Below are 24,402 nucleotides of genomic sequence, written 5' to 3' on the forward strand. Positions count from 1 at the left end.
TGTAATCTAACAGAAAACAGCACCCTGCCAATTACCTGCAGAGTATAAGCAAAACAAAAGCGATTACAGCATATGAGATTGAATGAAGTTGGGAAAAAAAAAAAGTTTAACCTCAAAATACAACTTTCAGTCATATGTGACAAACTTGATCCCAAACTTTAAGATACACGACAGTGAGGCAGCCTCTCCATAGAGTTTAGTGTAGACGGCTGTGAAGAGTCATTTCTCTGAAAAATTTCTGCTGTCTTTTCTCCTCAACAGAGAGCGAGAGGTGTCAGGCGAGTAGAGAATCCCAGTCAAAGTCGTCCTGGATCTCCTCACTGTTGCTGTGGAGATTTTTTAAGGGGGGACGGTGTCGCGGTGCCATAGTCTGAGGCTGGATCCCAGCTGGGACACAAAGAGAAACATGGACAAGTAAATTCAGAAATGAAACTTCTCTGCAAAATAGATCCAATCATGACTAGGAAGTGAGGCAACAGTAAAGGGATGTCTTGCTTTTTAAGAATAACTTCTGTTTCACTGTTTAAGGAAACTGCTCAGGAACTCGGGAAGCCTTCACAAACCAAGATACCACTGAGTCACTTACCGGCTGTGCTTGCGGGCTGTGTCAGTTGGTGTCTCTGAAGGCTGTGTCCCTGCATGTGTAGAGCCCGCCGGGGCATCTGTGCTCCATTTGGGTGGGGTACCACAGGAGAGTAGGGGAGGGGTGAGGGGTGGGTGAGGCTGGCCAGAGTAGGAGGGGGATTAGAGGAGAATGGTGGGACCTGTAAGGAGTGAGGCATGCCGAGGGCCAGCGGGGAGTTATTCCCTGAATTAATCATGCCTTTCTGAGTGAAGAAGCGGTTCAGGGAATCACAGAGGGAAGTAAAGAGTGCCGGGTCAAGTGCCCAGTCACAGAGCTCCGCCTGACGCATGCTCTCCAGCAGGTCTGGAAACAGAAAAGAAGGCAAATGTTTAAAGGCTGGCAGATAAATGCATTAATCTTTTCAGCTCATAATGCTCCGGGCTTTTAGAAAGCAAAAGTCCCTAATAAATGAAGAAAATACAGATGAATCATTAGCTGCCACCAACTATACACTCTGATTGGTAAAATGTTACTAGGCATTGTTACAGTAGATTCAAAAGACAAACATCTTAAAGGGTCAGTTCACCTAAATGACTAAAAATTTATTTTACACTAACCTGCAGAAAGTTTGGGGTTTATTCAACTAAGTTATGAGATGTCTGTTTCTGAGATTTCTTTCTTCACGTCAATAAAATGAAGGTGAAAGAAATAAGTCATTTTATAAACATAAGGGCTGTGGCCAACACTTATTTTATTGTTGATCGATTGGTTTGCCAGACAATAGGAAAAAAAGCCCAGTGTAAAGAACCTAAACTGACATCTTTAAATTGTCTCTAAATGTATCTGATCATCAATCTGAAAGCCAGAGATATTCAGTTAACTATAAAATATAACAAGAACAAGTGTGACGTTTCACATTTGAGAAGTTTGAACAAGAAAGTTTGTTTCTTTTCTTGGGAAAATGAAATTAATTCTGATTTATTTAATTTAATAATTAATTATATATTTATTATCAAAATAGTTCAGCAGATAAAACCAAAATGATCCCTAAAGGTGATTAAGAAGATGTTGGTTGTTTTTTGTCATTTAGGCGAACTGACCCTTTAAACAAGACTGTGGTAAACAGCACAGACCTGGATGACCAGTGAGGTCTATGTTTGCCCAGTCTAGATTGCTGGCGATGCGGAAGCTCTCCTTCAATGAGTCTGGACTACTGAACCAGTCAGCTGGCAGCGCTGTTGTGACAAGGAGGAAGCCGTTGGATGTTATACTTAACATTTCCTGTTATTATTATATGATATATATTATATTATTCAAGCATTTTGTTCATGACAAGATAATGCGAGGCTTACTGTATTGTGGAAGGCGGTCTGTGTCAGGAGGGTGTGTACTTGCAGGTAGTGCAGGTGGAGGCGGTGCAGCTGCAGGTAGTGCAGGTGGAGGTACAGGATGAGGAGACAGTGGCAGCAGAGTTGGAGTGTGAAGTGGAGTAATGTCGGTGCTCGGCACAGCCAGGGGAGCAACATCCGCTGGTGAGAAAAGATGTTATTCATTTAACACGTTTGTATCTATGAGTGTATTTAATGCACAAAAAAAAAACGCTTAAAGGAAGAGTTCACACTTTTTTCAGGTATATCTTATAACAAAAGTCAGGTGCCCAAATAAACAGTGAAAAGTGTTACTCACTGTGATCATCCCTCCTGTGTATACTGACCGTTCAATGTAAGTGATGGTAAAAATCCTTTTTTAAATTTTTTATAAATGTAGTTAAAAGTTTATCTGAAGCTAATACAAAGCTTCAGCTGTCTGAATTAGATAAATAAATTGCAGTTTTTTTTACCATTATTCCCTCTTTGTGTTTCCCTGTCAGGCTGCAGATGAAAAACAGCAACAAAGAGAGGGACTTTGGCACTAAAAAATATATCTACCAGGGGTGTGACAATACACTCAGCACACTAAACGAGACGAGACACGATATTGGGTTCACGAGATCGAGACGAGACGAGATTTTAACTATATTTTTATGAAAACTTCAATGAGGAAATACATGACTGTTCTTTTATTTGAAATTCACAAAATGGAAATAATGCAGATGCATTTTGCAATCACAGATACCAAAAAGTAGGCCTAAATTATAAAGAGTAGAAAAAAATCTAATATATAAATATAAATTAAATAAAGAATCCAATTATCACAAATTATAACATATGGCTAATAAAAAAGACACAATACAAGTAAATTGCACAAATCCTGTATCACATAAATTCACAAGTAGAACAAAATATAAATTGTGTTATAATTTGGTAGTGTGACTCATTTTACTTTTGGCATCATTAAACTTCCATAGCTGCTCCTCCTACTTCAGGTTCTCAGTGTAGAGACCTGAGGTCAACCTGCTCCTCCTCTCCTCATCTCATACTTCTGTGAGATCTTCTCAGCAGGTAGAAGCTGTAACAAGGTTAATGATCCACACGTGACTTTATAAAAAAGAAGACATGAAGTGCAAATGAGCGATAAAAAAAAAGGATCGTCTTTTTTTTTGGTGCGCCCCTTAATTATAGCTTCGCGAGACAATATTCACTACGAGGAGAAATATCGTAACGTTTTAGTCACGAGATCTCGTCACACCCCTAATATCTACTTGATTTGAGTCATTTGGGAAACTGAAGCTTAATATTAGCTTTAGATAAACTTTTAAATACATTTTTGCACAGGAGACGCCTTGTGGATGTTGACCCCATCACTTACATTGTTAGTGCATTAGAAAAAGATTTCTTTATAAAACAGGAGGAATCATTATAGTGAGAAAAAACAGTTTCAGTGATCATGTGGGTCCCTGACTGTTGTTTTAAGACAGACTTGAAAAACTGTGAATATCACTCAGTACTTACACTGTGAGCCTCCTCTCTCTCGCAGAGTCTTAAATAGAGACTTGAAAGATGCGTACAAGTCTGGCAAGTTCAGCTCATCGAAGGTAAAACGAAGCGGGGGATCAACAGGGGCGTTTATACAGACAGCAGGAGGGGCAGCAACAGATGAAGGGACTACAGAGGGAAGGGTAACAGATACAGAGGGATGAGTGTGTCCCGTCACAGCGCAAACAGGCACCGGCACAGAGCTTGAAGCGCCAGAGAAAGTGGAAACAGATTCAGGCCTTGAATTAGCAGGAAAGGACAGAGTGGCATCAGAATAAGAAGGTGCTTGAGATGCTGTGGATATATTAAGAGCAGGCGGAGGTGTAGCAGAAGCAGCAGGGATGGAATAAACAGGTCCAGGTGGATGTGAAGGAGGGAAAGAGTTGATGGATGACACGGGGGCAGCAGGTGGGAATCCCGCTGAAGGAGAGACAGATGGATGGGGGACAGGGACACTGGAGACAGGAGAGGGCATGTAGGGGGACTGTTGCTGTGAAGAGAAAAGACAGGATGTTATATGAGATGCTGTTTTTAAAAAATGCTCAGAAAACTTAGCTGGGGGAGGGTGGGGGGGGTGACTTCACCTTGCATGGAGGAGGAGAAAGGGAGGCAGGATGGGGAGATTGTTGCTGGATGGGACCCAGAGGCTCCGTGTGAAGAAGCTGGTGGTCTGGATGGGAGGGTGGTTGTGGGTGTTGTGGGTGATGAGGGGAGGGTCCTCTGTCTGGTACTTGTGGAACCTGTAAGAGGGAAATGTTGGAAAAACTAATGAAATAATTGTCTACTGTATGTAAAAGCAGCAATAACAAATGTACAAACACCTCAACCTCACATTAAAGGGTCAGGTCACTCTAATAATTACAAACATCTTTTCAGACGTACAGATTTGAGATGCAGCTTTTTTCTGTTTTTCCAGTTTTTTGAGATACTCATTTCTGTGATTTCATGTTCCAAATCAATGAAGACGAATGGCAAATATCCCCCACATCATACTACCATGTTTTATGGGAACTATTTTATTTTGAAAGTGTATTATGTGGATTATCCATGATAGTGGAGACATTATTTCTTTGAACAAAAGTTAGTGTTGATTTTTTATCATTATTATAACTTTGCATTGCTGTGAATGCTACAAATAAAACTCCAATCCTCAGAGACAGACACTGTATATTATGTACCTCAAAACCAGGACAAATAAAACCAGAACTACCATTAGATGTTATTTGATACAATATGTTTTGTTTTGGGTTTCCTTTTTTTGTAATTTGGATTAAAACCAGACTGTGGTACAACAGCACAGATCTGGGTGACCTGAGACACTTTTAGAATTTGGGTGAACTGATCTTTTTCAAGGTGAAAAAGTACTAACGATGAAATGAACTCATGCATCTCTAGTAAATGTGGTACATGGAATTAGGAATCACCATTGTCAGGTCAATTTAGTGTAGTAAAACGCACAAAAAAGTCTAAATTCTGAGATCTCAGAATGGAAATAAACTAAATTTCAAGAGAACCAAACGTACTTGAGTTAAAGCACTTCATGCAGTGTGTTTACACTTGTTACTGTTTGGCATTTTGACAGTGTAGGTTTGATGGTAACGAGTGAGTGTGTGACATACATCCAGCCTCTCCTGTTCCTCCTCTGGATAGGGACGTTTGGGTGCCCTCACTTGGCTGACCTCAGCAGGTCCGTCCATTGTCCAATAGGAACCCTAAATATACAGTACATCAGGGTTTCAGCTTTACATGCATTTAAGGAAAAATCTGTCCATCTCACATAATGTAAACGCTGACTAAAGTAATTATATGCTTATATCAGCGTAACCTTAAATAAACATTTTCACCTTGCCGGGGTCATTCTGCGGCCGAGGGACTTTCCTGAAGCATTTATTAAGGGACAGATTATGCCGAATGGAGTTCTGTTAATGACAGAAAGTTATATGATGATATGAATCAGCCAATAAGACAATAGCACTCTTTCTGCACTGGTTGGTGATGCAAATAATATTAAAATCACTCATCAAATCATTCATACTTAATACTATTAAAGCTTACCTTCCATCCACGGCCTGCTCGGCTGTAATAAGGAAAGGTGTCACTGATCCAAGTGTAGATGTCGTTCAGACTCAACTTCCTCTCAGGTGCAGCTGCTATTGCCATGGCAATGAGAGTGGCGTAGCTGTGCGGAGGTTTCCCTTTACAGTTAGATGGGGAGGGGTCCGGCACAAGGGGTATGAAGTCTCCCCTCTCCCTCCCTCTGTCTTTCTTCTTGTCCCTTTCCCCCCCTCCTCCTCCTCCTCCTCTCTCTTTACCCGAACGCAGGCTGCTGATTCCCAGCTGAGGCAGCCAGTCTATGCTGGTGAGACTGGAGTCCAAGTCAGAGGACATTGTCTCTACTTCTCTCTGTCCAGGATCTGGGGCATCAGATCAGGAGGCACTGGATTGTTAGTTTTTATTTTCTATTTATTTAAATCACTGTGACAAACACTGAGAAATGCAATAGTAGGTTGTCCTCATTCTGTAATGTAAAACTGTCAACCGTTCTGTTTCTGTACTTCCAACCAGTGTCAATTATAAACCAGCTGGTTCAGACACAAGAAGACACAAGAAAAGACATTCCATGAATATGTAAGCATTTGAATGTGCCAATGCCCCCTACACTTTATTTCTGAGGAAGAAGAGTGACTTGCTTACCTCTCTACAGCTACTCGAGGCCCAAGGCCTTAAAAAGTGTTAATATTTTATGTGGTCATCAGTTGTGCACAACTGCTGACAAACTGGTCCTCCTCTTCAGATCTCTCTCTTAAGCATGTTGATTCCCACAAGGCCTCCAATCATACCTTTGGTTTGTGTAACTTCGTGGAGAAATACACAAAAACTTATCGGAGAGCTTCCTTTTTCTCTCTCTCTCTCTCCCTCCCTCTCCTATCCCTTCCCTTTCTGTCTGTACATGAATGACGTCACCCACTCCTCCCCCTTGGTGACATCACTCTTTGCACCCGCCTCTGTGAACAGGTCCCACCTCTTTAGTTTGTCAATGTTTGAAGTGGAAGTTTCCGCACCTGTGGGCCTATCATGGTATCAGGGAAGAGGAACAAATTATATGTTTTTGACCCATGATGAAGTATGAGAGTATGATACAGATGCATACACATAACAGCACAGTCAGATTTAAAGTAGCAGCATGACTTTATTGTAGCAGTGAGACTCTATACAGTATGTATAGAACAGAACAGATGTTGATCTCCCTACAAAGCGCTGAAGAAGGCAAGGAGGCCGGTGTCGGGGGACGGGTGGATCATAAGCTTCTGGATCTGGAAATAAAGTAGAAAGTACATACAGAATGTTTGTCATTTACAATATTTAAATTGGCAGTATACTCAATATAAAATCAATGGCTGCTTCACAGCACCCTGATACAAAGTAATCTGCAGCCTGTCACAGTGTCGGTTATAACAGTATATTCTGGCAGCCCTCTCACTTCAGTGACATACCAAATGTGTTTTCCTTTGTAATATACTGTCAGGTTACTTATATTTTAGTTTAGTTTATTTTGATCACCAAACTCAAACACACATGTACAAAAAAGGCAAACAATCATATGTCCTTGTTCCTTTTCCTTCATCTCCAATGGAAGTACTGACAAGCCAATAGGGAAAAACAAAAGTAAAAACAGATAAATAAATAAAGCAGAGGTGTAGGCTGAAGCACTTGTTTATAACACCAACCCTTCTTCCATTAGTCATTAAATAGATACCAATGCATATGACGAACGTTATATACGAATCGTTATGTGTGTATATGACTTATCTAAACAAACAAATAGAGAGGAGCTACAATAAGCACCTCCTTGAAGTTGGGGTGTTTGGCGTCTTGGACCAGCTGCAGCAGAACAGCCTCTGTGGTTGTGAGGAAAGCTCCACTTTGCTTCAGTCGGGACAGAGCAAACAAACGGTCTGTCTGGCTGTGGAGGGAAGCACAAAAGTCTGTCGCAACACACTCATCTACAGCTGCCAAACACACAAACAATGACAAATTTATTTTTTCTAGGAGACAGTTTTTTGGGATTTTCTGTTATTTATATATTGTTATGATGTCAGATGTTGATGTTCAACATGGTCAAAATACCAAAACATGAGGTTGACGCATGTAGAAATACTCGCTGCTAGTCAAAAACTACTGTAGGGTGTCAGCCTCTTTGTTTGCAACATTTTTTTCTATCAGATGTGAGCTTGAGCTTGACCATAAAGTGGTCCGTTATGTCACCTTTGTTGCTAAGGTTGTTGCTGAGGTTTTTCTGTATGGTGTTTGTGCTGTCCACTCCCATATTTTGCATGGGATTTCAACTAAAACAAGCACAGATGTATCTGACTAGTTGACATTTAAATGTACCACTGGTTGCTTAGACAGCCTCTGAAAGGTGCAGCTCTTTTGGGGGCCTTAAAGAGACAGGAGCTAAAACGACCTGTTTGAGACAGAGGCTGAGCTGAGTGTCTGCATAGGAAAAAGTATAGGTAAAATGAAGAGTTTTTTGAACAGTAAATCATGCAAAAATATTCCAGTAGAGCCCAATATTAAAAATATAAACCAGTAAATGTGCACAGTATGTCAACTTATTGCCGGTGATGACAATGCTGTATAACAAAAATCAATGCACAGCTACCTTCTAGATGAGACGGCATCAGCCACAATATGAACCTCCATTCCCTTTTCAAGCAGGTCATATGCTGTACACTGAGAAACACACAAGGAGCAGAGGTAAGATGGATGAAGCATGTACACCAAACTCATACTAAAACTGTGGAGGCTCTGTTACTAATCAGAGTAGAAAAGTATATCACATAATTATATTAATACAGTGAAAGAGCTTTCTTATAAGTCAAGGAGCTTTCAATCATCTGTATGTTCTCTTCTGTGGTGCAGAGGAGTCATGTCTTACTGCAATACAAGCGTGGGCCTCTATTCCACAAAGTATGAACTGTTTGGGGTTCCCCAGGGTCTGCAGCTCCTTCTCCACCTGCTCTATCATCATGGTGAATGAGGTTTTAGCATAAGCGGTCAGGTCCCCTGCTCCCAGCTCAGGTACTGTGGGTCCCAAGCCTTTAGGGTACTGCTCCGTCAAGATGGGGGGGATGCCCAGAATACGACTGGCCTATGAGCAGGAGGAGAGAGCAGGCATGTTTTTCTCAGATGTATTCATATCAATTCAAGTAATAATGGATTTACAAAGCAATGTGTAAGGCTGATAGCTGGTATAACTAGTGGTATTTTCCAACCTGGAGCAACCTGGCTGCATTGCTGACAATGTTATCGAACTGAAAGATGTTGGGTCGAAACTTCTCTTGCATGTCACACAGCAGGAGCACTGAACCTTTGGTGGAGAGCCTGCCAATGTTTGCCACTTCACGAGCAAGATTGCAGAAATGAAAAAAAAAAAAAGTTCAGATACATTTATTGATGCAACATGTTTTGTTCCACCATTAAATGACATTCACATTTTTCTAGTGTGTCTTAAAACAACAGTCAGGTGCCCAAATGAACACTGAAACAGGTTTTACTTGTTGTCATCATTCCTCATACTGGCCATTAACACTTGCAATGTAAGTGATGGTGGCAAAATCCACAGGGAAAACTTTTAGTGTTCATATGGGTGCCTATGAACCTATCCTTTAATGGTGGACTGTAGCTTTGTCAAAGGAACTGAGCTATTTTTAATAGTATTCTGCGTGCACTTCAAGAAAGGTGTCTTCCTTGTAGATAACATATTTCCTTCAAGGTGTTTCACTGTGATTAGACTACAGAAGATAGAAATATTAATAAACAAACTTACATTTGCGTGCCATCTGTTAATGCTGCAACCAAATGTCCCTTACGGTTACTTAAAAGTTGACTTACTGTTGTGACTGTGTGCAGGAGGAGTGGCTGACTGTAGAAATCTTTAACTGTGAGGTTAAAGTTTAATTTTCATGTGACGCCACCAGCTGGAAACCAATAGAAAATGAACGTATTTTACTTGCAAGTGAAAGAGAAGACTGCGATACACATTGGGCATTTGGTTAAGCATTATCAAAAGCCTAACCAAGTGGACGGTTATCTGAAATCATATTAAAATGAATATAGGTCAGGAATAGGACAATAGTAACTAACCTTGTATGTAATGAAGAACACACAAGTACAGGGGTGTCTCTGAGAGTGCACCAGAAGTGCACTGACCAATAGAATTACGTCTCCACGGATTGACGTTTCTGTTAGCCAATAGGAGCCTCGCTAGTTCAGATGGGCGGAATCCAGAGCGCATGAAGATGTCTGACAACGCAGAGTCTCCAACTGAAACGCAAAAAGAAGAGTCACAATCTCCGCCAGACGACTCGACGACGACCGAAGAGAAGAAAAAAAGTATGAAACTGTAAAATATCGAAATTCGTTCTCAGTTAGCGAGTAATAGCTATCTGTTTTCGATTACTGTCGCTAATGCTATAGGAAACAATTCCGGGTGTGTTACGAGCATAGAGTGATTGACAGTGATTTTAGCCAATAGGATGGCTGCATTTTCCTGTTTGGCCAATAAGAATGCAGCTTGTTAACACTGCTGGTTTGAGGAAGAGCTAAAGCTAATGTTTATGAAGGCAAAATATCATCTCTTAGCTCTTATAAATTTTGTACAGAGAGGCTGCTGTCTCTATACGCAACTCTTCTCGTTTATAAGGATCATTTATTAAAGCTAGTAAACTCCAGTTAGCCTTAAACTGTCTTGTATATAGCTAATAGTTGCAACTCTGCCAAATGACTTCAGTAGTTCATGACTTTTCTTATTAAATATGTGTATTATCAACAACCATTAGTCATTAGTCTAATCTAGTTAATCTCATTAGTCTAATCTAGTAGAAAGGAAAGACACTTGTATGCAGTTAAAGCATTTAACAGTTTTTGACAAAAGGAATGATGCTTGTAATGACACACAATTTAGCACACTTATCGTTATGCATTTTAATGCAAGTGCTTATATGAAAATTTAGTTAATGACTGTTCTTCCCAAGATCCAAATACATGGGAAACTAAAAAGAGAATAAATCAATACATAGAGCAACAAGGAAATCGAAATTTTGAAAATAGATATCCGAAATGAGCAATGAAAAGGGACTTATTTGAAACAAATTGTGCATAAACCTCCCCACAAATCTTTTACACCATGCATACACATAATTGAAGGACCAGTTTTCTGTCTGACTCAAAAGTAGAAATGGGCCCTGTTTGTTTCTGTGTTTCCACTGTAGCGTAGTTGTTATGCATCAATGGATTTAAATGGCATTCAAGTTGAGAGTTGCCTGGACCAGTCTCGTGGAGGGGTTTCACATTTTCTTTCTGTCCTTCTTTATAGTTGATGTGCTTTTGAAAGCAGTGGGAGACACTCCAATAATGAAAACAAAGAAATGGGCAGTGGACAGAGGGAGGACGGTACAGTCTCTTGCTCAGTTCATCGCTCGCTTCCTCAAGTTTGATGCTAATGAACAACTGGTAAGTCCAATTCCCAAATCATGTCTACGAGGCTTAGAGAGGTTTTTTTTGCTCTTTTCTCTTTCAGGTTATTACATATAACTGCATCTGTTTTTGTCTTTCAGCTCATCTATGTTAATCAGTCTTTTGCTCCATCACCGGATCAAGACGTAGGAGTTCTCTTTGACGTGAGTGCATATAAACAAGTTTATTCTTTTTTGTATTTATTGCTGATTTTCATCAGTAAAAGAAGCTGATGTAATGTATTTTAGCAATGATTGTTTTAAGCAGGAAAAACAGAGGGTGTACACTACCCAAATGTGTCTTTTTGATATTCATTATATACTCAAAAGTGTCACACAAACTTGAAGCATGTTCACAAATGATATGGCAACATAGTCACACACGTGTATACACAAAATACTCATTTAAAAAAAAAAGAAAAAGATTTGCTGCAGTACTGATCAAAATGATTCTATATATTTAAGCCTTTTTTAAATCTTGCTGCAAATGTAGTGAAAAGTAAAAAGTGATGTGCACAGCTCCAAATCCTGAACAAAGTATTGCACAGCCAGTGCAAGGATCAAAACAAACAAAACACTGGCACTCACAGATCAATGTTTTTTTATTTATTCTGGACAAAAACAAACATGTATTCACTAAAAGCTATCATAAGCATGTCTTGGGCATTCAGTTTTATATATTCATTACCTTTCAGCTTGTGACACTAGTCATTGTTTTTTACTGATTATTGTGGTCACTGCTCTGTCATTAGTAGAGGCCGTATCTGGGCGGTTCATTCACAGATGTTTGTATTATACAATCAATCAATGGGTGACTGAACCTCACCTGTTTTTATATAGTGTGTGGCAAATGTACCGTGCCCTCTCAGATATTACGCATATGACATTTTCAAGATTATTAACACTTGTTAGCCTTGACAGTCCATTTATCTGGGATTCTTTTTTGCCTTAAAATATGTATCACTCAGCGAGTCATAATATGACCTCCTCCCCCTTTATTATAGGAGATATACTGTATATATGCTTACGTTCTAATAAATGAACTTTGGTCTTTTTAGGGTTTGGCCAGGAAGTTTACTAGCCTTTTAATGACAGATTAAATTAGTACCACGAGTAACAGGCAGACCTATGGGTCCAGCCCATATCAGTAGATGGGTCATATGGAGCAGTGACCAGCAGAGGGGGCAGTAAGAGGGATGTTCCACATGTGTCAGGGTCCTTGGCCACTGATTTAATGTCTTGATAAGTGACAGCAAAGACCTCAAAGTTCAGAATTTAGAGGACAGTTGAAGGTCCCACAGCTCTCGTGCCTTGACAGACTAATATCTAACCAAAATGTATTTTTTGTCTTTCTTTCAGTGTTTTGGCAGTGATGGCAAGCTGGTTCTACATTACTGTAAATCTCAAGCCTGGGGTTAATTTCTTACTACATCTCAATTGTGGATCTCCTTGTCTTAAATCCAACCTCCGAGTTTGCACATAATGTTGTTTTTGCTTCTTTGTCTTTGTTTTCTCAAAGTTTTTTATGTACATAAACATTGTAAATAAATGATCGTGACTATATAAAGATCTGTTGTTGTTGTTGTTGTTGTTGTTGTTGTTGTTAGTTTTGTTTTGTTTGTTTTTTCCAGGCAGCACATTTGGCACCCAAAAATAAACATTTAACTTAGTGGGCACAGGATTTGGCTTTGCACAGCTCTAGTGCTGATTAAGAGAAAAAAAACTGGAAAAGCCCATTCATGGGAATAAGTTGGTTAAGACTTTCATCCCATCTCTTAGCTTTACAATTAAATATCGAGTAAATATCAAGTATAAGCCAAAGTTGTGATGCAGAAGAAGTTTAGCTGGTGATGAAGGTGTGTGAATGTTGGGAAGGAATGGCCACTGAAAACAGATGTAGGAAGAGAGGGGGCACTACAGTAACAGATGGACTTAGAGGGATTACATGATTCAGGGTGGGTTTTGTGACATAAATTCCCAAGAAAGACAGAAAAGAGAGTCGAGTGGCAAGGAGGCAGACACTCAGTTGCTCTAACAGTCTTGCATCTCCATCCGACTATTGGCCAGGAGGATTAGAGGTGGGAGTTTAACTGGAGAGGTAAGGGTCACTGATGCTCATCCTGGAGGAGGAAAATTGGTGATAGATCCAGAGGAAAAAGATGAAGAGGTGGGTGACACGGAGAATCCGTTGAAAATGGAGCAACTAAAATCAAGTTCTTAAGGAGCTTATTGATTAAAGGCTCTTGAACAAGGCAGAGAGGACCAAGGATTGTAGGGTTAGGGGACTACAAGAAGGGACAACTGGTATTTGTTTTACGATACTTCAGCTTTGTTTTGACCTGAAGTACGACAAGGGACAAGGGACAAGGGACAAGAAAAGACCATTGGTAGGTAATTAACAGTGATTACTCTCCAATAATTGTGATATATAACGTTGCTTATTATTTAAGACTTGATGTATTACATATGTTGCAAGTGACTAAAGTTTCTAGTGTGTCTAGTTTCTAATCAGCTTCTCAAATATTTGTAAAGACAAAACCCTAACCCTGTCCATGCACTTGGAAACCAATCTTGTGTTTATTACAGAGCTGTCTTTATGTTGAAGATTTAATTTTTAGTTTGTATGTTATTATCAAGCATGATGATGATGATGCTAGCAAAATCTTTACTGGGTTATGCGGCATCCAGCTATTTAATATGCTGTTGCCAACTTTTATTGATCATACTTCTGCACGTGTAAAATATGAACACTGATTGCAAAATCCAGACTGACGAGTAATTTATACAATGCTATGTAAAGATCACAGATTCTCATATTAATGCAGATTGTAGGGTAATCTTATCATTGCCACAATTGTGACATTCAGATATTCTCTCAGATTTTATATATTTCCATTTTTCATGGTCAACCTTATTAAGATAACAGAAACCTTCCTGTGGGTTTTTCTTGAGTAGATCAGTTATTGATAGGTTATTATTATAACCTGTGTTCTGTCTATTTCAGGGGCTGTGGGCTGACAGGGAGACATAACATGACCTAGAGGGCCAGCAGAGATGGTCAGAGAGCATTTCACACTAAAACACACCTAACACAATCAGATTAAGGATTAACTGGGATTACTAGCAAAAATTTCATTTGTATCTGTGGTTTACCCATAATTTCATCAAAAACGTAATCTCTTGTTTTGACCCCCTCTGTCTTGTCTTGTACATAGTGTCCAGCAGTAGTGTTCATAATAAGTGGCAGGCTAGAGTGTCTAAATCAGGAAGCAGGAGGATATTAATCTGAATCACAGAAAAGAAAACATAACTCCTTATCAAAACAGCTGGACGACAGGAAGATTTACATGACCTCAGCTAGTACAATGACTCTTAACTGACCCCAGGAGCATTCAACAAAGTTAGATGTCACCATATGGACACGTCGGCTGAAGCCTTCATGTGCTCCACTCAGCCATTTCATTTTACTATCTCACCAGGTGATTATTTGTCTTTGAAAATGTCCTGTAAATCCATTTCATGTATACAGTATTCAGTGATAAATTATATTATCTTTAAATGACTGTGTGCTTTTTTTAGTACGGCCATACTGTTCTAATTCTGCCAGGAGCATCTGCTAGTGTAAAGCTAGGAAGGTTTGAGGTCAGAGGATGTATGGCCACATCCGTTACCCCAGGGATCAATAGCAGGATATCAAACTAAATCTGCTTGTGTAGCATACTGTTATGTCCTTGCATCCCACTGTTCTCTCCTAGTGTGAACTTTCTTCCATCTAAATCCCTTTCTTGTTCATTTTTTCATCCCATCTGTCCTTTCCCACGTGTATCATCTTCAGGGCATCTTATCCTGCCACGCTCTCCTCTCATTCTGTTTATCTTCCTTTCTTTTAATCAAGCTGACATTACAGTATTGCTTTGTCATCTTATGATTGTACTGTTACATCACATTTATCTTTGTTTTCCATTTAAACCTGGCAGCTCATCACCTCTTAAAACCAGCCCAAAGCATCTGTCCTACCCACCCAGCTCCATCTGGGACTTTTGTCAAACCCACTGTCCCGTGTTGTCTTATCTCTAAGTGCAGTGTTCCCCTTCCGCCCCCTCTTTGCCTCACTTTCTCCCCTCTCTCTAACCTCCCCTGCCTCCTCTTTCCCCTGTGTGGCCATGCTGGAGCGTTTATCACGTCGCTCTCGCTCCCTACTCTCCCTGACCTTGACCACTCTGGCTCTGGCCCTCTCCATCCTGGCTCTCTGCACCTCCTACTGGTGTGAGGGCACTCACAAGGTGGTCAAGCCCCTCTGCCTGTCTCCTGTCAAAATGAAGAACTGTGGTCAGAACAACAGCGAGCCTTACACCACAGGTACCGAGAATTCACAATGTCTTTCACCTTTCCATATCAAAAGATGTTTTGTGCTTCTGTTCTGTGCATCCTGATGCTTTTTATGCTTTTTTATTTTTTATTTTTTTACTGTAATTGGCCTCTGCATAAATGTACATTTGACTGTCCACTTTTTTGAAGTACATCTTATATAGACATATCTTCAAACTGCTCTTTGTCTTTTTGATAGTGTGTCATTATTAATCTTAAAGTAAGAAAGATGTGTGGATAGAATACTGATCATTATTCACAGATTATTGCATCCCATAAACAGCTATACTGTTTTTGGGCTAAACTCTACCATCACAAGAGTTTTCCACATGTGCAAGTGTGCTAATAACAGCAGTCATGTGAATAGGAGCATCTCAGAAGATTTAGCTTCAAGTTGGTCTAGAGAAAAAGAAGACCAGGTTCCCATCCTGACAGCTAATAACGTGTGTGCATGACTCTAAAGTGAACACATGAACAGAAACTGCAGTACAGCTAGATTCCTGATGAGTGGAAAAATGTTGTCTGGTGACTGGTTTTTGTAGCAACACGTTAAAGGGCATGTCACAATTTGTTATGAACAGCAGCAGTTCACCTTGATGTCAATGGTTATGTGATGTTTTCTTAGCATTTGGCTCTTACAACAATCAGACTTCAGTGTCACACATCATAGCCACTGGTAATCTTTTCCCAGGCGATACAGTACATTGCATACTTTAAGATGCCTTGAGAAATAGGAGAAAAGTTTTTCCAATAACAGATCTCAACTCCAGACAGCACCATGTGAATGAAATAGTAATAATGCCATGATTTGACAAATGAGCACTGACTCACAGCCTTCATTAAAGGACTCCAAGTGGATGGAGTTTATTCAGTGAGCAGTCACACTCAGTTTCGGTGATACTTTATCATGTTACCAACATATTTAACATACACGGATTACCGAATGGGGTCTCTTAGGACCCCGAGAGTAAACTACTTTAAGAAACAACCATCATAGCAAAACATATTTCTTCTCAAAACATTATTAGTTATGTGACAAAAAAACAGATTTCTTTATTCTGGAAAGTTACAGTTAATTTGCATTTTGTGTAAAATTAATAAATATAAAAATGGCTGTTTTATTCCAAGAACAATCTTTCCACAAAGCCTTCAAAATGACTGACAAAGTGCCCATTCCATCTATTAAAACTGTGGAAATGGGTGCTTTTTATTGGAGTCCCCCAATACATTGGTATTTAAAAAGCATTGAGTAAAACAGAAACAGTAACAATGATGTGATGTCATTATGAGCAAATTGACAAAGTTATGAAAAATTATAATGATAGAACAAAGCACCTGTGAGATATGACCAAAAGTATACCCCTGTGGTCCGTTCCACAGTCGGAAGGGTCAATTAATCCTCTAGGAATTCAAGCTGGTCTTTAGATAAACAGAGGTTGTTGTGTGTATACAGTACATTGTTTGCACTTTACAACTTGTTATGTGTGTACAGCCAGTTGGTCACAGTGTCTATCTTCTCATAAGTCTTCCTTAAGCAGCTCTCTGATATTGACTTTACCAAAAAATTCTGCCTTGACTTTTGAACTTGATTACATAATTGTTGAAATTCTTTATCTTTGCACTCTGTCACTACATAACAACCAATATCTAGAACTAATCCAGCTGGATCTCCCCCTGTTAGAAACTCAATGTTCCTGGTTTTAATCTTTTTTTGCCCACCTTAGTCCGACCACAAATTTAATTGTGGCTTAGATTTAATCTGTGGGGTGTGAGGGTAGTTCCCAAAGAGAGGTTTTACAATGCCTGCTCCCTGTGCTTTATTTTTTTGACAGACATGCATAATCCACACTGAGATTAACAGTTCTTACTGCATAAAGGAATCAACTTTGATTGCTATGTACTTTGTGTCCTACAAAAAGAAGATCCACCTTTACCCACAGTACAGTGGTGGATTTAACTCTCCCTTATGCTTCTGAACCTGATTTGCAAACACAACACTATGCTGCATGTGACTGTCAAACACTGAGGCATGTTACTTTGGATGGATAGTGTGATTTGCATATTTTCAATTGTTTCGTGCCTGTTTCATTAGAAAGCACATACTCACCTCCATGCATTCCCCATCAACACCCACCCACATGCAAGTAGACTGACCTTTTGGTGCTTTATATTTTTATATTTTTTCTTTTCTGTCAACAAATTAGGGAGCAGTACGTGCATATATGGTATGCCAGTCTGTTTGTGTGAGTGTGTTTCCTCAGAGTGGATCTGTTGTTTGTGCTGGTATTTCACAGGAAGAGGGTTCTGTGTTTACTTGATGTTTGCAAGATTTTGCACCCATTCATGCGGGTTTCCTTCCACTTTCTACATAAATGTCTGACTAGGTTCAGAGAATAAAGATTCCACATAGATATGAGTGTTTGTATGAATGTGTTTGTTTTTTGTGAGCTGTGAAGACAGAGATGATGACTGGCACTCTGCTCAGTGAGAAGGTACAAAAAGGAACATAAAAATGCTTCTTCTCAGTGTCATGTCCTTGTGCTGTCCCACAGAGAGTCCCACTCAAAACCCCTTCAACCGCACACTGTCTCCAGCCAGGAGGGACGAGCTGGCCAAGATCAGACAGAGGCAGCTGGCCAATGCGGTTCACTACATCTGGGAGACGGGGGAAGACAAGTTTGCTTTCAGATACTTCCACACCGGCTTCTGGGAAAGCTGTGAGAAACACAGCGATGGTGAGACAGCAAAGCGCATAAGCTTTAAGTCATAAATTAAATCACTTATTCTCACCTGGTCACAGTATTGGGTCAAGTCTTATGGTTCTCATTTCAGTTTTAGCTCTTCAACTCAAAGAATAATGATTTTGTTTTGTTCATATCTGTGAATTATGTTGGCAGGGGAGAAATGCCGAAGCTTTATTGAATTAACTCCTGGGGAAACACAAGGTGAGCCTTGTATCAACGAACCTTCCTGTGCTGAAAAACATTAAATGATTATTTTGGCCCAATATTAATATTTTATTCTATGTGTTTGTGCACATTGCAGGTGTGCTCTGGCTGTCAGTAATTTCAGAGTTTACATACATCGGCCTGCTGGGGATGGGCTTCTTACTCATGTGGCTGGAAGTCCTGTGCTCACATAAAGAGATGCACTCACTAAAAATCAATGCCTATGCAGCCATCTGTACTGTGCTATCAGGTGAGGCCTTTCAGTTTGACATTATGTTGTGTCTTTCTCTCTTTATAACCACTCCTCTCTATATGGCCAGTAATCCTAGTTCTGTTCCTGTATCTTCAATTTTCTTGGTCAACTGCTTTTCCTGGACTTAACTGTCTGTTTTTGTTGGTTTGATCTCCCATGTAGGTCTTCTTGGGATGGTGGCCCATATGATGTACACCACTGTATTTCAGATGACAGTCATTGTGGGCCCCAAAGACTGGAGGCCTCAGTCCTGGGACTATGGCTGGTCATTTGCGTAGGTGGCTGCCCATCAGAAAATCCTACAAGCTTATATTGTTCAAGCATCAGCCTGAAATACTTACTTTACAAACTATTATTTAATGCCTCTCATCTCTTCTAGTCTTGCCTGGGTGTCCTTCAGCTGCTGCATGGGGGCTGCCGTGGTCACTCTCAACTCTTACACAAAGACCATCATTGAGCTCCGTCGCAAACAGAGGCTGCGTTTGGAGGAAGCAAGAGCCGCCACTCACGCGCCATCCTACGATGAGGTGGTTCCAGGGGGCGGGCTCTACTCTGTCAGTGGCCTGCTGCAGTGCCCAGACGGCATGATTGACGTGGCGTGGGCCCCAAATGGCAGTGTTGTAGGAGTGGGAAATGGGGACGTGCCAACTTTGGTTTTAGTAGGAGGCTGCGGGCCAGAGGGGTGTGAAGACTGTGAGAGAGAGATGGACGAGATGGAGGACGCCATGGACCGTGTTGATTCACCTTGTTAAGACATCAGTTACTCTCAACAACTAAAAGGACCAAAAAACTGAAAAAAGAAAGACAATGTTGATGTGCTGGAGTCAATGGGAGCAAAAAGATGCTTTTACTCTGCCCTGCATTTAGGACGCATTTATCAGGCATGAAGGCCTATGATTGATACATATCTTATATAAAACCTACATCATAATGTATACAGCACATAGGCAACACTGATATGCAAGACTGCATGTTTTTCCTGGGTATATCTCAGTGCCTCATGGTTGGAAAGTAAATGTATGTCTCTATGTAAATGCATAAACATGTTTGTATAATTTATTCTTTATATCTTCAGAAGAATGTGTGTCAGTATGAGAGTCATCTTAATAATTCTGGTATTTTACTGCTTACACAACGGATGTTTCTTCTCCTATTGATGCCCAACAGCACAGCCTGTCCTGTAGAGTGAATGTGCAACTCAATCTCATTTATCTGAGTGGGACATTCTTTTCCAAACTCTTATCTCTACTGTCAGATATGGAGGAGCAGTTGTTTACTACATTTATTGTTTTTTTTAAGTCTTTGTGAAGTCAGTTTTTGTATGGATTCTTCCATGGTTTTTGCTGGTTTGTCAAACTTTTGACTTACAGTATTTTGATGCAATGCATGTGTCCCAGATGCTCCAACAAATGCGGTCTCTGCAGATGTGCAGACAAACCCATACGATAGACACATAGAGATAGAAAGATTACAGAGATTTTGAAAAGTCTGCTCTCTGATGTTGAACAGAAGATTATGTGTAAACCAGTAATCCCGAGTTGGATGGAAAGAAGGAAAAATGGAGTGAGGAGAGATGGGAGGCATGTGAGAGGAGAGAGAGGGTCAGGAAGAGGGAGAGGGAGAGGGAGGGGGGTGGAGGGAGAGGGAGGGGGGGTCAGACTCAAAGTTGAAAAGAAATGCTAGCACACACACACACACACACACACACACACACACACACACACACACACGCCTGCATACACACACTTGCAAAAACCAGTGCAATGTGCACAGTGGAAACATTACACTTTCAGGGTAATTATCATTGATATGAACATTTCACTCTACTTTCCCTGTGTCGAACATAAAATTATTAAATTTCAAGTTAAATATATTTACCTTGAATGTCTGGAGGTTACACATACATTTGGGATAATCCTGGATTTAATGTCTGAGATAAACACAATTGAAAACTTAAAGCAGCATTTTGTCAACCACCAGCATTCGGTTACACGCAGTATGTTTCTAAGTCAAACATGATTTCTTTGTTTCCTGGGTTAGATAAATAAATTGATTTTCAAGGTACAGATGTATGAGAAAAACTTTATTGTACACAGTATAGATTACAACACATGAGAGCTAAACCTCTAGTAAGACATTTCCAGTTCTGTAAAAAAAAACAAATGCTTTAATGAGCTAACAATCAGGTATGACACTAATATACTTGACAATCCATTTCTCCAGAGCCAATGTCATTTTAACCATTTATATTATTTATTATACATCTATATGTATATGTATATATATATGTGTGTGTGTGTGTGTGTGTGTGTGTGTGTGTGTACTGTATATATATACACATATATATTATAGGGTTATATTCTCCAGCATTAATATTGCATTATTACAATCACGTTTAAAAACGCTATACTATTATCCGTCCCAATTAGCCTTTATTTGATATAAATGCATTGACAAACATGAGTAAAACAATATGACATACAGTATGATGAAACTTACTGTAAAGTTAGTTGCAACCAAGACACTGCATAAAAGAGTATTTACATGAAGGGGATGGATGGATCAAAGAGGAGAAACTATCTGGGGACAAAAAATTTTTAAAAGCATGTAAAGGATCTAATAAGACAAAATAGGGTACGGGTGACTTTACTGTTTAAGTGGTTCATAGAGGATAAGATGCATAGCATTTTCATTCTCAATCACTCCTTTAACGAACTCTCCTTCAGCCAGTCGCTCTATGAGGAAAAAAAGAAAGAGTAAGAAATGTTAGAGTGGGATGAAAACAGTAAACAAGATATGCAGCATGGACTAAAGATGAGGTTATAATGACTCTGTATCTCTAAGAAATAAGGTATTATCTTCTGTGTTTGTGTGTGGGACAGTAGCATGCAAGTCACCTAAGGTTGCATGGCCCTATGGCTACTATACACATAATAAAGCTTGCATGACACAAGTGATGCTGTAACTGGGGAACAGGTGGATTTATTGCTGCTATCGTTGTTAAGCCAAACAGCTGATTGTAAAATGTAATCTTCACTACAGGATGTGGGAACAGCTGTTGAGGAAAGGTAGTAGTAGTCTCTAATATAAGAACATAGTGACTAGATCACAACAACTTGTCATACACAGTGGGGCCACAATGTATATACATGTGTGTTATTTCAGTTACCGCTGTCTTTCTTTTCGAAGTATGACCACAGCTTGTTGGCTCTCTTCTCGGGTGTGTTCTCATCCTCTGGTAGCTTGATCTGCTCCTCCTTTGGGATCAGCTTAAATATGGCCTGTGTGGGGGTTGGGTATAAGATGGGTGATAATGCTCCATCATCTCTCTCATACAAATAATGCAAAAATGTCAACAAAGCACATAATACAAATGTGAACAAGACAAGAAGCATGTTGACTTCAGGATGAGTGAGTATGCTCTGAGGCTCAATTCTTTGACATACAGAGAAAGGTCACGAGCTGGTATCATTGTTGGGAGCGGCTGTATAATTTGTGCAATTTGGATTAATTAGATCTTACAGTAAAGGTAGCCTGCAGTCCTACATGACATTTGAACTGCCTGCCATGTGCAACTCCAAGAGCTATCCTGGAGTATAAATGGTTGGTTCTGTCAAAATTAGAAATCAAACACAGCAACATGATTCAGGTCTGTGTGTCATTTTTTCAGATATGGCTCATCTGCTGTGGGCCACTTAGAATCCAGAAGATTTTAAACGACTAAATGATTGTGCACTTCACGTTCAGGCCCTTAAGTGTGTGTCCCACTTAGAGAGGAAGCACTCATCTCCCACATTTAAGACACCTAGATTAACATGGATTAGTGCCAAGACTCAGGCCACAGGCCAAGCACCAAGATGTCATCTCCTTTCTCTCTGCGCTGTCTCTCCTTCTTGCCTCTCTGATCCTGTGGCCTGTACAGTTCAGATTGTGAGCTTGTAGATGTCAAGTAGTTACCATTGAGTTATGAAATTAAAACCAGGCAGTGTCAAGCAGCAGTATACCCTCAGTTAAAGTATACATGACCCTGTTTATACCTTTAATTAACCAGTCTATCCTTTCAGTGTAGTACTAGACTGAACTATTCCTGCCTTCATTATGTTCTTTCCTGCTTTAAACCCACATGTAGAACAGATGAGGTATTTCAGGGTTATTCTTAGTTTCTGTGCACATAGCAGATTTGACTGTTTAACAGACTGGGGGAAAATCTCATTTAGTTATAAATTTTGAGCTTTTATCAAGGATTTAAAATGTAGCTATTTTGCTTTGTGGTTGTAAACATAATACAAATGGACTCAGGCCAGTTGGCCAAGAATTAAATCCAATTACAATGCCAGCCGGATTTCTGACTGATCTGTCTAAGCCCCTCATAAATCTATATCATTTGTCTTAAATCAGAAGATTTAAAAACTTTACAACCTACATCACACTGTGTTTTGATTATATAAACAATGGCTGACATTATTTTTTATTTATTAGCATAAAGTAGTAGAAAGTGCCAGCCTTACACATAAAAGAAACCTGGATTAGACTCAGGGATGATAAGCAGACTCCATTAGCTAAACCTCCATTAGCTAAACCTGTTATCATCAGAGGAGGAAGGACCTTGAATCCCAAATAGGCAGGCAGGTAGGACTGAGACGTACATACCATGAGAGGATGACCACTTTCAAACAATAGTAATACAGTTTAGATGGATTTGAAGGGGCATAGACAAAATAACAGATATAATGCAGACCAACAATAACACTACAAATAGAGGCCCCAGTATGAAAGCCCTACATTTAAATCAAACCCTCTCCGACACAGAAAAAAATAATATTATATTGTTATTTCAGTTTTCCCAGTTATCTTTTCCCTCTTTCTTAGCTTTGCCAACTTAATTTAACATTTCATGGGGGACTTCTTCTTTTTATGGCACCAATAAAACAGAAAATTATAAAACTAAATCAACCTTAAATCTAAAATAATTCCTGTTCAGATATGATGTTGCTATTCTCCGCAACTGCTCCAGATCGGTTTAAAGGGATAGTAAATCAGCAGAGTAAAAGATATCTTTACAAATTAGTCTCTTCCTGAAGAAGAAACGTGAGGAACAGGACACAACATGACACAGTAGAAATATAGTGGATACCATCAACATTGTGTGTCTGAAACTAGAGCATGACTTATCACTTATCACACACAGACTCATGAATCTCCTTTACCTGGCAGATCTCTGTCACTTCTGTCTTGTTGATATATCCATTCTTGTCAACATCAAACAGAGAGAAAGCCCACTCCAGTTTTCTGGTCGTCTTCCCAGTGGAGGTCATGTGCAGTGCAATGATGTACTCCTTGAAGTCCAAAGTGCCATCATCGTTGGTGTCGAAGGAGCGAAACACATGTCGTGCGTAACTCTTGGCATCACTCTCAGGGAAGAATCGGGCATAGATCTCCTCAAACTCTTCAGGTGATATGCGTCCTGTTGGACACTGCTTCTGAAAGTTCTCATACCACTGGCAGAGCTCAGTCTCAGTGAATTTGGTGCTGAGCTTCAGGTCCTCCAGGATCTCCTTTGATATTGCGCTACTTGTAGTATTTCCCATGGTAGTTGATAGTCAGTTGGTGGTCAGTTTAAACTCACTGGCAAGTATTTGCCACTTGCAACTTCTCTTTTGCCCAAAATATATTTTCGTTCGCAGGCTTGACCTCCTCTTCTGTTTTCAGAGGTCAAACTGAAAAGTGATTGCAAAAAAATGTGATTAACACATGTGGTACAGTCTCCATGTCTGAAATTCTAAATTTAGAAATACTACTCAGTAATTCACAGTCACAATGATCATAAATGTAGGGA

General features: G+C 39.9%; 5 protein-coding genes across 6 annotated transcripts; 2 read left to right on the forward strand and 3 right to left on the reverse strand.

Annotated features, from left to right (window-relative positions):
* Nucleotides 1–42: 42 nt before the first annotated feature.
* Nucleotides 43–6,398, reverse strand: foxj2 (forkhead box J2). The gene is made up of 10 exons (XM_053326426.1): nt 6,175–6,398; nt 5,536–5,894; nt 5,325–5,399; nt 5,100–5,192; nt 4,065–4,220; nt 3,457–3,970; nt 1,918–2,094; nt 1,699–1,800; nt 587–928; nt 43–387 (listed from the first exon to the last, which is right to left on the reverse strand). The coding sequence occupies exons 2-10, from the start codon at nt 5,866–5,868 to the stop codon at nt 275–277; spliced, it is 1,905 nt and encodes a 634-aa protein (XP_053182401.1). The 5' UTR covers nt 5,869–5,894; nt 6,175–6,398; the 3' UTR covers nt 43–274.
* A 252-nt stretch (nt 6,399–6,650) lies between these two features.
* On the reverse strand, nt 6,651–9,668 carry isoc2 (isochorismatase domain containing 2). 2 transcript variants are annotated; one of them, XM_053326492.1, is made up of 7 exons: nt 9,628–9,668; nt 9,376–9,461; nt 8,757–8,881; nt 8,420–8,632; nt 8,144–8,214; nt 7,327–7,444; nt 6,651–6,794 (listed from the first exon to the last, which is right to left on the reverse strand). In XM_053326492.1, coding segments are annotated over exons 2-7 (594 nt in total). In that variant the 5' UTR covers nt 9,377–9,461; nt 9,628–9,668; the 3' UTR covers nt 6,651–6,728. The 2 variants fall into 2 exon arrangements, with proteins under 2 accessions (XP_053182467.1, XP_053182466.1); XM_053326491.1 differs by lacking the exon at nt 9,628–9,668 and having other exon boundaries at nt 9,311–9,444.
* A 78-nt stretch (nt 9,669–9,746) lies between these two features.
* atg12 (ATG12 autophagy related 12 homolog (S. cerevisiae)) lies at nt 9,747–12,558 on the forward strand. Its single transcript, XM_053326504.1, has 4 exons — nt 9,747–9,876; nt 10,859–10,995; nt 11,100–11,162; nt 12,357–12,558. Exons 1-4 carry the CDS (start codon nt 9,777–9,779, stop codon nt 12,414–12,416), a joined length of 360 nt encoding a protein of 119 aa, XP_053182479.1. The 5' UTR covers nt 9,747–9,776; the 3' UTR covers nt 12,417–12,558.
* Nucleotides 12,559–15,160: 2,602 nt separating this feature from the next.
* Nucleotides 15,161–19,318, forward strand: si:ch211-149k23.9 (germ cell-specific gene 1-like protein). Its single transcript, XM_053326469.1, has 6 exons — nt 15,161–15,356; nt 17,918–18,100; nt 18,263–18,310; nt 18,411–18,563; nt 18,729–18,840; nt 18,946–19,318. Exons 1-6 carry the CDS (start codon nt 15,161–15,163, stop codon nt 19,316–19,318), a joined length of 1,065 nt encoding a protein of 354 aa, XP_053182444.1.
* Nucleotides 19,319–21,212: 1,894 nt separating this feature from the next.
* Nucleotides 21,213–24,154, reverse strand: rcvrn2 (recoverin 2). Its single transcript, XM_053326497.1, has 3 exons — nt 23,774–24,154; nt 21,736–21,847; nt 21,213–21,301 (listed from the first exon to the last, which is right to left on the reverse strand). Exons 1-3 carry the CDS (start codon nt 24,152–24,154, stop codon nt 21,213–21,215), a joined length of 582 nt encoding a protein of 193 aa, XP_053182472.1.
* Between the last annotated feature and the right edge of the window lie 248 nt (nt 24,155–24,402).

This window comes from Scomber japonicus, chromosome 10 (genome assembly GCF_027409825.1).
Source record: "Scomber japonicus isolate fScoJap1 chromosome 10, fScoJap1.pri, whole genome shotgun sequence".
In the NCBI taxonomy this organism is placed as follows: Eukaryota; Metazoa; Chordata; class Actinopteri; order Scombriformes; family Scombridae; genus Scomber; species Scomber japonicus.

Bases quoted from the DNA above. Each gene is read 5' to 3' on its own strand.
- foxj2 (XM_053326426.1), bottom strand. From the start codon at position 5,868: ATGTCCTCTGACTTGGACTCCAGTCTCACCAGCATAGACTGGCTGCCT. The intron at 3,971-4,064 runs GTGAAGTCACCC...TTCTCTTCACAG, and splicing joins TTTCTCCTCCTCCATGCAAG to CAACAGTCCCCCTACATGCC. The intron at 929-1,698 runs GTCTGTGCTGTT...TTCTGTTTCCAG, and splicing joins AGACCTCACTGGTCATCCAG to ACCTGCTGGAGAGCATGCGT.
- isoc2 (XM_053326491.1), bottom strand. The intron at 7,445-8,143 runs GTAGCTGTGCAT...TTCCCTCCACAG, and splicing joins GATGCCGTCTCATCTAGAAG to CCAGACAGACCGTTTGTTTG. The intron at 6,795-7,326 runs GTGCTTATTGTA...CTTTATTTCCAG, and splicing joins AACACCCCAACTTCAAGGAG to ATCCAGAAGCTTATGATCCA.
- atg12 (XM_053326504.1), top strand. From the start codon at position 9,777: ATGAAGATGTCTGACAACGCAGAGTCTCCAACTGAAACGCAAAAAGAA. The intron at 9,877-10,858 runs GTATGAAACTGT...CCTTCTTTATAG, and splicing joins GACCGAAGAGAAGAAAAAAA to TTGATGTGCTTTTGAAAGCA. The intron at 10,996-11,099 runs GTAAGTCCAATT...TTTGTCTTTCAG, and splicing joins TTGATGCTAATGAACAACTG to CTCATCTATGTTAATCAGTC.
- si:ch211-149k23.9 (XM_053326469.1), top strand. From the start codon at position 15,161: ATGCTGGAGCGTTTATCACGTCGCTCTCGCTCCCTACTCTCCCTGACC. The intron at 18,311-18,410 runs GTGAGCCTTGTA...TGCACATTGCAG, and splicing joins AACTCCTGGGGAAACACAAG to GTGTGCTCTGGCTGTCAGTA. The intron at 18,841-18,945 runs GTAGGTGGCTGC...CATCTCTTCTAG, and splicing joins GACTATGGCTGGTCATTTGC to TCTTGCCTGGGTGTCCTTCA.
- rcvrn2 (XM_053326497.1), bottom strand. From the start codon at position 24,154: ATGGGAAATACTACAAGTAGCGCAATATCAAAGGAGATCCTGGAGGAC. The intron at 21,848-23,773 runs GTAAAGGAGATT...ACCCCCACACAG, and splicing joins AAGTGACAGAGATCTGCCAG to GCCATATTTAAGCTGATCCC. The intron at 21,302-21,735 runs GTAACTGAAATA...TTTTCCTCATAG, and splicing joins CTTCGAAAAGAAAGACAGCG to AGCGACTGGCTGAAGGAGAG.